Here is a 12,687-nt window from a genome sequence, read left to right as displayed (position 1 = left end):
ATTTTACAGTGGCCAATCAACTTATCAACTCATATGTATTTAGGATGTAGGAGGAAACCGGAGTACCCTGAAGGAAACATACACAGTCACAGGGAGAACGTGCAAACCCCACAAGTTGGCATCCAATGTCAGATTTGAACCCAGATCACAAGAGTTGCAAGGCAGTGGCTCTACTAGCCGCACCATTGTGCTGCCCTTTGGAAGGATAGGCAGGAAAGGAAAGGAAATATCTCTGTTAATAAAAGATTAGATCAATACAGTCATAAGAATTAATCTTATTTAAAAGATCAAAGTAGAGATGAGAAAAAGCAAGGAAAATAAAGCACTCTTGGGAATGGTCTGTTGGCCCTATCATTGTAATGGTGTTGGATGGAGCATAAATCAAAAGTAATGAGGACTTCTAAGAAAGCTCTGCAATAATTGTGGGTGACTTTATTCTCCAAGTAGAATCAAATTTATAAAGGTAGTCTTGAGAAGGAATTCATAGTATATTCAGAACAGTTTCTTAGAAGAGTGTATTGTAGAATTAACCAGTGAATAGGCTAGTTTAGATATTCATGTGTAATGAGGCAAAGTTGATTAATGATCTCGTCCAGAGAAGAGTGATCAAAATTTAGAACTTCATACTTTGACGGTGAGAAACATGGGTCTAATCCATCTTATTCTTAAATAAAGCCAATTACAAAAGCATGAAGGCAAGAGTTGGCTAAGATGGACTGGGAAAATAGATTCAAAGGTAAGAAGGTGGATAAGAGAGGCAGATATTTTAGAAGTTATCTTCTAATTCTCAGCAAATATATATTTTATTGAGAAATAAAAACACCAGGAATATGCTGAGGCATTTGTTGATAAGTAAGGTAGTTAAGCATGGTATAATATTGAAATAAAAGACTTACCATATAGCAAAGATTAGTGGTTCAGCTCAAAGATTGGGAACCTATTGGAAAGAAGCAAAACATAACTTAGAAAGAAAGGAGAAAGTAGTTGGTGACAGGGAGAAAGCAAGAAATATAAAAAAAGGTAGTAAGAGCTTCTCCAAGTATATAACAAGGAGTATGGTAAAGTAAATGTTAGACCATTAGAGGATAAGACTGGAGAATTAATAATGGGAAATAAAGAAAAGCAAAAACTTTGAACAAATATTTTCATTTGCCTTCATTGTATAAGATACTAAAAGCATCCCAATAATAGGAGAAAATCCAGAGGCTAAAGGAAAGTCAAAACATAAGATGATCACTGTCACCAGAGAGAAGAATGCTTGATTTGCACCAATGACTCTTTGGAGTATCTGTTCTTGATTTACAAAACTATATTTCACTAATGATTAGTGCACAATTCTGCTTATATAAGTGTTTTGGTTCAGTATATTCTTCTGATGCACTTCGTCCAGTCTTTTTGCTTTACGATTTTTCACCTAATGAAGCAATTTCTAGGAACACAACCCTTTTGTAAATCAAGGAGCGTTGTGCTAATGAGACTTGAAAGCTAACTAGTCCCCTGGACTTGATAGTATGCATCCTAGATGTTGCTGCAGACAGAGTAGATGCATCCGTTATGATCTTCCAGTTAAGGTTGGTTAGCCTAACAATTGTTATGGGGAAAATACTTCAATCCATTATAATAGATGTGGTAGAAGGACATCTAGGGAATCATAATCCAATCAAGCAGAGTCAGCATGTTTTATGAATAGGAAATTATGCTGGAAATTTATCAAAGATGTTTGACAATGTAAGGAGTAAGATAAGTTCTGGGTTCTCAACTATTTACAATCTATTATTAATATTTAGATGAATGGACCATGTATATTGTAGCCAAATTTGCCGTTGTTACAAAGGTAAGTGGGAAAGCAACCTTTCCTTGCTTTGTGAGGAGGAAGCAAGATACTGCAAAGGCATAGAGATGGGTTAGGTGAGGGGGCATAAATTTGACAGAAGGATTACAAGGTGGAGGGGTGTGTGAAGTTATCCACTTTGGTAGGAAGAAAACTAGAAAAGCACAATATTAAAATGGAATGACAGCATAACACAGCTATATAGAGGGACCTGGCTGTTTCTGTACATGAAACACAAAATTAGCATACAGGTGCAATAAGTAATTGGGTATTGGAAAAAGGATGGAGTATAAAAGTAGGCAAGTTTTGTATAGGGTGTTTGTGAGGCCACATCTGGAATACTGTGTAAAGATCTGGTTACTGATTTAAGGAGCTGCATTGGAGGCAGTTCTGAAGAGGCTCACTAGGTTTACTCCTGAAATGAAAGGAATTATCTTATAAGGAAGGGTTGGGCTTCTAGCATTGGAATTTAGAAGGAGGAGAGGTAGTCTTGCTTAAATATAAGATTCTGAGAGGGCTTGACTGGGTAGGTGCTGAGAGGATGTTTCTTCTCAGAGCCAAATCCAGAATTGGGCAGAGTTTCAGAATAACAGGTCACCACAAGACAGAGGTGAGGAAGGACTTCTGAGGGCAATAAACCTCTCAAATTCTCTGCCCCAGGCAGTTATGGAACATGATCATTCATTGTGTTAAGGCAGAGATAGATTTTTAGTAAAAGGGGAGTCAAGGATTATTGGAAACAGGCAGGAGAGTGGAACTGAGACCAAGATCAGATCAGTCATGATTTTATTGAATGATAGAGCAGATATGATGGGCTATTTATCTTTCTGCTCTGTTCATGTTGCAAGATAGCCCGAGCTTCTGGTTGCTTCTCCTCCTCACTAAAACCTTGATCTTTCTGCCTTTGACTTGCTTCACTTTCAATAAAGCATTAAGCTCAAGCAGGACCCCATCTTTCATTTAAAAACTTCAGAGCATTACAGATCTAACAATGAGTTCAACTATTTCGAATCATTCTCATTGCCTCTATTTTATTTTTGGAGAACAGCTGTTGATGATAATTTAGCAATTCCCATTCACAGTTTCTCTTGACACATTTTGTTCCTTTATTTTCTCAATAATATTCACTTCTGCCTTTCATCATCATTCTTTTTGCTTTTAATCTTTCTTGCCTTCATGGACTTGTCCTTATGTTTTGTTCTCCCCTCCCCTTTTGCTACCATATTTTGTTTTGGCTTAAAGCTTGTTACACTTTACTTTTCCATTGTAATATAAGATAATTGACTTGAAATATATTTCTCTTTCCACAACCGCTGCCTGATTGGCATAGCGTTTCCAGCATTTTCTATTTTCATTGCAGATTTCCAACTTTAGTGGTACGTTGCTTATGTAATCTATCATCATGATTACTACTACTGGGATATAGACTGGATGGGAGATTAAAGGGTATGGGGAGTGAGGGAGAGAGTGATTAGACTGGATGGGGTATTAAAAGGTGAGGAGAGTGATGGGAGAGTGGGATTAGATTGGGCAGGGTGGCACAGTGACATAACTAGTAGAGTTGCTGCCTCACAGCACCTGGGACCTGGGTTCGATCCTGACCTCGGGTGCTGTCTTTGTGGATTTTGTACTTTCATCCTGTGACCATGTGGGTTTTCCCCGGGTGCTCTGGTGTCCTCCCACATTCCAAAGATGTTTGGGTTGGTAGGTTAATTGACTGCTGTAAGTTGTCCCTAGTATGTAGGTGGGTGGTAGAATTGAGAGGAATTGATGAGAACATGAGGAGATTGAAAAATGAGATTAATGTAGGATTAGTGCAAATGGGTGGTTGTTGATTGGTGCATACTCACTAGGCTGAAGGGCCTGTTTCCATGGTGTATGTTGCTATGACTCTACTGCTAATGAACCATTCCATCACTGGAAACTGTCAGCTTGTTGGAAACTCTCAACTCTTGCCTTATCATTTAATAAGTTTGAACACCTCTATTAATTTGCCTTAAGTGCAGGAGGTCAATACATAAAGATTAGTGCAATTCATGTAAATACCTGGTTGCTCTTCTTGCAATGTAGAAAACACGTATTTCAAAAGAAAAACAGTGTTCCAGTGTCACCCAGTGACCAGAACTTGAAACTGCACACAAACACTACACACTTTTACTCAATATAAGAAAAAGCATATTATGGCACTAGGAGTGGCATCTCTAACTGTTAAAAGCCCTATCACAGAGTCACTTCCATGAATAATGATCAATTACATTCTTCTTTAATGAGATTTTTTGTAAGAGCAGCCTAGCATAATTCCAATGCAATCTGATTAATATATATTGATTTTTTTTTAATGGTCCCAACATTGCTAGCCCTGCACCAACCAAGCTACAGCAGGCACTGATGCTGGGAAAGGGGGACTTTATAATAAGATGTCAGCAGGGAGATTTCCAGTCTAGATGAAGGGTCTGGACCTGACACATTGACTGTTTGACTGTTTATTTCCCTCCATAGATGCTGCCTGACCTATTGAGTTCATCCAGCATGTTGTGTGTTGCTCCAGATTTCAGCATCTGCAGTCTCTTGTGTCTTCCTTTCACAAATGTTGCTCTGAGCCAGTGCAAACAGACACTTCTAAATCTATAAACAAAGGTAAATGTATGTTGTCTAAAAGACAATTTTTGAATACAGTTGTGTTGTTAAGGAAGCTGGGGCAGCAGATTGATACTGTTAAGATATGTGAACGTTGGCTCATGGCCATTATAATATATGCTGTTTTGTGTGGCAGTCCATGAATGAATAAATAGCAGGATAGTCAATAAACAGTTGGCTGCTGGCGTCAGTATGCCAAAGATTTGATACATTAGTAATGACAGGTTACCAGGCTGCATGCATCTGTGTAATCAGAAAAGGTAGCTTACTGATCCCTCAAGATTGCCACACAGGTCGATAAGGTTGATTTGAAGGCGTATGGTGTGTTGGCCTTCATTAGTCGGGGTATTGAGTTCAAGAGCCATGAGGTAATGTTGCAGCTGTATAGAACTCTGGTTAACCCACACTTGGAGTGTTGTGTTAAGTTCTGGTCACCTCATTACAGGAAGGATGTGGAAACTTTAGCGAGGGTGCAGAGGAGATTTACCAGGATGCTGCCTGGATTGGAGAGCATGTCTTATGAGGATAGGTTGAGTGAGCTAGGGCTTTTCTCTTTGGAGAGAAGGAGGATGTGAGGTGACTTGATAGTGTACAAGATGATAAGAGGCATAGATCACGTAGACAGAGACTTTTTCCCAGGGCGTAAATGGCCAACACAAGGGGGCATAATTTTAAGGTGATTGGAGGAAGATATAAGTCTGTCAGAGGTAAGTTCTTTACACAGAGAGTGGTGGGTGCGTGGCAGAGGTTGTGGGGGCAGATACATTAGGGACGTTTAAGAGACTCTTAGATAGCCACATGAATGATAGCAAAATGGAGGGCTATGCAGGAGGGAAGGGTTAGATAGATATTAGAGCAAGATAAAATGTCGACACAACATCGTGGGCCGAAGGGCTTGTACTGTGCTGTGCTGTAATATTCTATGTTTACAATTTGACTTGAAGATGCAGTTCAAGACTGGTCTACCAGTGATGATTAGTTGCACACCACAGCCAAATCCACCTTCTTCCAAGCCTCTTGAAGTGGTGGCCTTTGTGATGTTTCTGTGGATTGGCTCATCAGGTCATGCTACTTGCAAGCACTTTACACAGCACCATTTTCACTTCAGTGGCCTTATGTAGGGATTGGGGAAATGGTAGGCACACCTACTTGATCACGCTTATAGATTTGTGTCTGTAGTATCAGTGTCTTTCATTTATTTTTTTTGCTACTTTCAACCATCTTTTTCTTTTCAACTATGGAAAATCTTATCAGGGACTCAATTATCTTGTGAGCTTTCTGAAAGGTTTTAGACTTGCTATTCTATAACTTCCTTCAGATGTCTGCAGTTCTTTTAAGTTCATCCAGTGACTTTCAGATGCCCACTGCCAGTTTGCTGCCTTCACGTGGAAGTTTTAGATAACTGTTTAAATGGCCAATCCTTTAGAACTAAGCCCTATGAGTACATTGTCATTCTGCTATGATTTGCATCGCTTTGGAAGCATTCAGGAAGGGTACACCAATAATGAAATTAGTCACTGGAAATCTAGGTAATGTGATGGTAGTTTCTCTCATTAACTCTCTGATTAGCTGAAGTTTTTATTGACCCTCAGAATCTGTTTTAAAATCAGACATTGCGTCTGCAGGCGTATTGCTGTTGCAATGACTGTTGTCAACAGGCATAATTAGAGGAGGAAAGAATCACTGGATTTGGCTGGAGCTCCTTTACTGATTACTGATTGACCAATAGTATCATGGCCGCTTTCAGTTAATAACTCTCTGAAATTAATAATGTCTTTTCTGAACAACAGTAAGTTTTGCCTAAAAACATATTGGTGCTGGTACTTCCACAAGACTGAATTTCTGGAGACAGCAATATCAAAGAGGCCATATTTTGTTGACATTGTGTATCCATTTTTCTCTGCATTCTTGTTTCCAGTTTTTTTTCCAGAAACTTTGAATAGTAGAAGCCAAACAAAATTGCTTTACTTTTTTTTGAACTTGAATTTTAAGAGATTGTTAAGAGACTTCATGCAGGTTTACTGAGTGGATTTGCTGATATAGATGTCTGAGCAAAAAGTTGTTAACCATCTCTGGTTATTCATTGAATATCTTTCCCTTCTGTTTCCTGATCTGGTAAATAGTTTAGTGCTTCTATTTTGGTTGATTAACTATTCTTAAATTTAAATTTTTAATTTAGTTACAGTGGTGCTGTCTAGACCATATAATTTCACATCACCAAGTGGAAATATCTAAGTAGTTGGAATGTAGGGAAAGGAAGAAAGATGTATTGCGTGCACACAGTTCTGATGTGGTTTAAATGTACGTGAATGCTGAGTCAATCAAAGAATACAGATGCTGTATAATCTAGTTCACAATCTGGGTTTAGAAATGCTACTTCCCCATATGTCATTGTGATTTAAAATGACTTAAAGATGCTTTACAGAGGCATAGAAAAATAATCATAAATTAGATAAATTGGGGTTGCATCAGACTGGAAGTGTCATAAAGATGGGTTCAATTTTTTTTTCCAAAATTGCATTGTTCAGGATTATACAGAGGAAATTTCAAAGAGTAAAGCTGAAGTGTCTATAATCAAGCAGAAAACAAGGCCACAGCTGCTAGAAATCTAAAATAAAAGCAGAGAATCCTGGAAATACTTGCTTTAATGATGCATTTGTGGGGGAGAGAGAGATCGTTAGTGTTTCAGATTAATGTCTTTTCAACTGTGGATAAGAACTCTGATGAAAATTTTAGCAAATGATTTCTGTATTTGATTGGTTGGGAGTGAGACCCTGTAGCTAGATTGTGGACAGGATAAACCAAATTTAGAAAAGTAATATTGACTTTTTATTAAAAACAGTAATTTGCAGAAATTGGCATGCATATTTGTTCCTGGATTAAATAAAACAGTTTAAACCACATAAATGCTCTATATTTTTCAAAAAAAACATTTTATACTTGCTGGGATGGCACTTGGCAGCAATGTCTGGGAAGTGGGGTTGGATTCTGCTTTGCTCCCTGTTGCACAAGGCTGGGGATACATGGTTTTAACACTTGGCCAGATCTAGCCTGAGGAGCAACTTCCACCAGCCAGTTGATCGCTCTAACCAGCTGGGCAGGCTGACTGCCTGAAATCTTGATACTTGGCTTTTTTTCCCCTCTCTGATGGTCACTGACCCCTGACTCAGGCCCACATGCACCAATCCCTCTGCATGCTTGCCCCTTGTGGTGCCACTGCTCTTTTCACCATCTAGTTCACCATCTAGATGTCCTGAGTAGTAAGGTTTAGTGTGTAAGAGGTAGGCTGCATCATTTTGTGAGAGAATGGCTGAGGCAGCATTGATGACCTAAGCCAAAACTAAAATCCCGGAAGAGATGTATTATTGTGGAGTTTGCACATACTATAACATTGCAACTTAGGTAGGTTCTTAGTTACGTGTTGCTTCTGCAGTGTGTTTCTTGAGTCATAGAGTCACAGCATAGAAATCGGCCTTTCGGCCCACCACGTTCATGCCGACATTGTGCCTATCTATACTGATCTCATTAGCCCATCTTAGGTCAGTATCCTTTTATGTCTTGCCTATTCAAATGTGTGTCTAAGTGCCTCTTAAATGTTGTGATTATATCTGATTCCACTACCTGCTCTGGCAGTGAGCTCCAGATATCAACCACTCTCTGTTAGAAAAACCTTCCCCTTAGATTCCCTTTAAGTCTCTTCCCTCTCACCTTTAACCAGTGCCTTCTTGTTTGTGACATCCATACAATTGTTAAAAATGATTCTGAGTATCTACCCTATCTAAAACAAACCCAGCCTACAAAATCCCTGTTTATAACTAAAGTCCTCCAGTCAGACAACCTCCTGGTGTATCTCCTCTGTACCCTCTCCAGCATAATTGCATCCTTCCTATAGTCTGTTGACAAGAACTGCACACTATACTCCTAGTGCAGCCTAGACAGTGTTTTGTAAATTTGCAACATGATGTCCTAACTCTTAAATTCCAGGGTAGTGTGTAAAAGATGGATTCATGGCATCAAAGATTGATGTATCTTTTCCCTGTGCCTAGCGCTTGGAAAATAAGCATTTCCCCAATATAAAAGGGAAGGGCAATTAGCCACATATTATAGTACTTTGTGAAAGACTGCTATTAAATCTTCACTTTACCCTGCTAGATTCCATTAAAGATGTAAACAAATGAATTTAGAGAAAAATTTTCCAATGAATAAAACTGTGACATCAGCAGATGAAATGAATTATAGATATGTATGTGTATTTCAACAGATGCTGCCATGGCTACAAGGATTTCTTTGCATCCTGAGGCATCTTACTCTTCATTGGAACACAGGAGGTATATTGTAACTTCAGATAAAGGTAAATTTAAATTAAACTAATGTTATTGGAGATTTGTTTGGATATTTTGATACAAGACTAGCACATCACTGGTTACATTCAAACCTCTTCATTGCACATTGTGGACTGCAGCAGAAAAAATGGTCATGAAAATGATTGATTTATAATGTCCGACATAACATAATTTAATGAGAGGAACCTGACATCCATAGTGGGCTAGCCTGTGCTTTAGGTCAGAGGTGTGCTATGTGTTTGCCTCTTTGTGTGTAATGACTGAGGAAATATTTTGAAAGGAATATTTATTAAGGTACCAACTACGTATCGTCTATCACAACAACTAAGAATATTCGATGTTTGCAGTTCATGGTGGTAGTACAACATTCATAGAAATTAAAAGGTAAATTTATAATTTGGAAACAAAATAATGTTGCACAAAGGTTATTTGCCAAATGCCATTTTTATGACTTAAATTGGTGATTGTTAAAAATCATGTTGGAGATATCCAGCCATGATCTCATTTTAGTGTTTTTAACAATTCCGAAATAAAGCTGCTTAAATTTTAACAGAAACTATGAAATTGTAACACAAACAACACTGAAATGAATTGAAAAGCTCAACTGCTGTGTTGCAAAGATAGAAGCAGAAATGCAAGTTATTGTTCCAACAGGTTTTATTTTTGCTCACCTTGTGGGGAAATTTAAATGTTTTTTTAAAATCTCAATGCATTACAAAGTTCAGAGTGAACCAGAAAGTAAATTCTGAAACTTCTGTAAGATAGAAGACTATCAATAGAGAATTTCTGATAACTGTACAGCAATATGCATACATGTACTTTTGGTAGAAAAAAGCAACTCAAGATGGTTCACTAAGCATGTGGATGCTATACATTATGCAGATTAAGAGCAGAGATCTTAGGTTATGTTGAAGAACAGAGTTTTCAAATGACACTGGGGGAAGAGTAGCTAAAATCCCTGCCACCAAATGTAGAGCAGATGGAGGGGGAAAGGTATTAAAGTCCCAAGTCATTGGAAAAGTGATGTTTTAATATTGGTAAGGTTGCAGATAATAGATGAGCAAAGGTCATGGAAGGATTTGTAAATGTGGATGAGGGTTTTGGTTTCAAATGCGGAAGCAAAGATGAAGTAATGTCAATGGAATGAGGAGATTTAATAACAACGTAAACTCACAGCAGCTATTAATGTCTATACATAACAAACAATAGTTTTTCTAAAAATGCTTTATAACGTCTTTGACTAATATCCAAAATATGGTAGTGGTTACAGCTTATAAGGTATTGTGTTTGGGTTGTAGAATATGATGACAAAGTTGTTTTCCCCTGTACCTGGATCATTGCCCATGGAGTGGATAATCGATCAATATCCATATTTTCTAAGATCCAGGCAGAAATATCAGGATTATATTTATTATTGGCACTTATAACATTCCTGTTTCAGAACAGAATACAGAATTCACTTTCAATGAAATATTTTTTAAAGTAATAAAGATGTTTTTAAGTAATGCAATAACTGAGATGGATATTTTCATCAGCTTTATAATTAAAACTAAAGTTCATTACTCTGAGTTTGTAAAATAAATCCCACTTAAGGAGCTTTCATTGTCAGTCATGGAACTCATGGCTGAGGCTAAAAATAGAACTGTTTATGACCGAGGCTTGTGTGATGTAAATCCCTTCATGGACGATTGTTACAACATGCACAATGGCTTGAAAGGTCAAATTATTTTTATTTTTCGCCATGGTTCTGCTATATTTTCTTTGGTCCAAACTTGTCAACTATTGTGCTATTATCAAACTGTGCTCAATTTATTTTCCTCAATTATGTGTTTTCATTCTTTGTTTTTTTTTCTCTTATGATATTGCACCAAACATACCTCATTTTAAAATTTCACATTACTTATTTTTGGAGGGGTGGAGTATGTAGAAAAGTTTCTCACATTGTGTAGCCAGTTTCAGTTTCTGATTCAGCACAGTGTATGTGGCATGACGTCTGGAAGTGGCTAGCAGTTTAAGGCAAGCTGGTCTATCAAACTTGTTGCACTTTAAAGCCTGGAACATCAGAACCAGATAACTAGCTATTCTCCAACAGCCATGTAATCTTCTGAGAAAAACAAAATCCAAGGTGAAAAATTGGAAAATCCCTCTCCCAATTTTAAGATGATCAAAAGCTGTACAGGAGTCCACATGTCCACATTAACCATGTCTATTTTAACTATTAATCATTTGCCTTTCATAAATATGGGCAATGCACTTTATCTGTGCCACTTTTCCAGTGTTAAAATGGTTTTAGTAATTTCCTTAACTGTTTTTAAAGTAAGTACTTTCAGAAAAGAAATTCTCAAAATTCAATAATGCCAGTTCCAAAACAGCACTGCTGAGCTCCCTTGGAGCACGCTACCCTGTTCAGGAACAGTGAGTATTAGGAGTTGAATTTTGCGAATTAGTAGCTCTGTTCTCAGGAAGCAGCTCTTAAAGGGATACATCCAAATTCAACCAACACACTTTTAACTCCTTATAAGTAAATGCAAGCTATATTGACAGGAAGGAGGCTGGAATAGTCCTCCAGGCAGCAGGGGACGGGTGGGATTGGGAGTGATGATAGGATTGCTTTGGAACCTATGCAAACTTCTGAGGAATGGTGTGTTGGCTTTGCAAAGGGCACTCATGATAGTAAGTTGCTGTGGCTGTGTCAGTGAGGCACAGATGTTTTCTGAATTGTATACATCTGTGTATGTTTGAAGACTAAAGAAATTGTAGATGTTGGAATCTGGAACAAAAAACGGAACATTGGAAGAACCTAGCATGTCAAGCAGCATCTATGCTGGCAAAAGTTGTATATAGATGTTTCAGTTCAAGACACTGCATGTTTGCTAGATGAGTCTCAAGAAGCAAAGAAATGATTAAGATGGGTAGAGCAATGACAGATAGAATTTAATCCTAATAGGTGTGAAGTGATGCATTTTCAGATGACTAATAAGACTAGGACATACACAATGAATGGCAGGACCCTAGAGAGTATTGAGGAAAAGAGTGACATTGGTGTACAAGTCTGTGGCTCCCTGGAGGTGGTAGCACAGGTAGATAAGGTGGCAAAGAAGACTTCATTAGCCAAGGCATAGAACCTAAGAGTAGGGGCATTATTGTGCACAAAATTGCTTAGGTGCAACTGGTGTACTGTGTACAGTTCTGGTTGTCACTCTATCAGAAGGATATGTTTGCACTGGAGAGAGTGCAAAGGAGATTGACAGAATGTTGCTTGGGAGTGGAGTGTTTCAGTTAAGAGGTGAGAGTGGATAGGTTGTCTTTGTTTTCTTTGGAATGGAGGAGGCTAAGGGGGAATCTGATCAAGGTATACAAATTTATAGATAGTGAGAAACTTCCCCAGAGCAGAATTGTTTAAAATCGGGAGGCTTGGGTTTAAGGTAAGCCTTAGGGGGTTTAGAAGGAATCTAAGGAAGAATTTCTTTATCTAAAAGGTGGTTAGAATCTGGAATGCACAGCCTAGTGGAGGCAGGGACATCTCATAACATTAAGAAGTATATAGATGAGCACTTGAATTGCCATGGTACAGAAGACTACAGAACAAGTGCTAGTAAATGGAATTAGTATAGATGGGTACTTGATGGCCTGCATGGATGTAGTGGGTTGAAGGGCCTGTTTCTGTGCTGTGTGACTCTGATTCTATAAACAGACGAAGTGTCTGTACTGCTGTCAGAGTTGGGATCCTGCTCAGCCACAGCGGCTCTCTGTTTTGATGTGCATTGCACTACATTGCAAAAGCCAAGAATAGCCCAACTAGTAAAATGGGGAAACAGGAGAGACCACAGATGCTGGAATCTGGAGCAAAAAACAAGCTGCTGGAGGAACTCAGCG

The 12,687-nt window shown here is 38.3% G+C and overlaps 1 protein-coding gene across 2 annotated transcripts in view; it reads left to right on the top strand.

Moving 5' to 3' along the window:
- ptpdc1a (protein tyrosine phosphatase domain containing 1a) overlaps positions 1-12,687 on the top strand; it is a 112,035-nt gene that overhangs the window by 54,207 nt on the left and 45,141 nt on the right. For both annotated transcript variants that reach the window (XM_052018156.1, XM_052018157.1), the window contains exon 3: positions 8,730-8,819. In XM_052018156.1, the coding sequence (XP_051874116.1) occupies positions 8,738-8,819 (82 nt within the window). In that variant the 5' untranslated portion in view covers positions 8,730-8,737. The remainder of the gene's footprint in view (positions 1-8,729; positions 8,820-12,687) is intronic.

Source organism: Pristis pectinata, chromosome 6 (assembly GCF_009764475.1).
Source record: "Pristis pectinata isolate sPriPec2 chromosome 6, sPriPec2.1.pri, whole genome shotgun sequence".
In the NCBI taxonomy this organism is placed as follows: domain Eukaryota; kingdom Metazoa; phylum Chordata; class Chondrichthyes; order Rhinopristiformes; family Pristidae; genus Pristis; species Pristis pectinata.
This window is presented reverse-complemented; position numbering and strand designations above follow the sequence as displayed.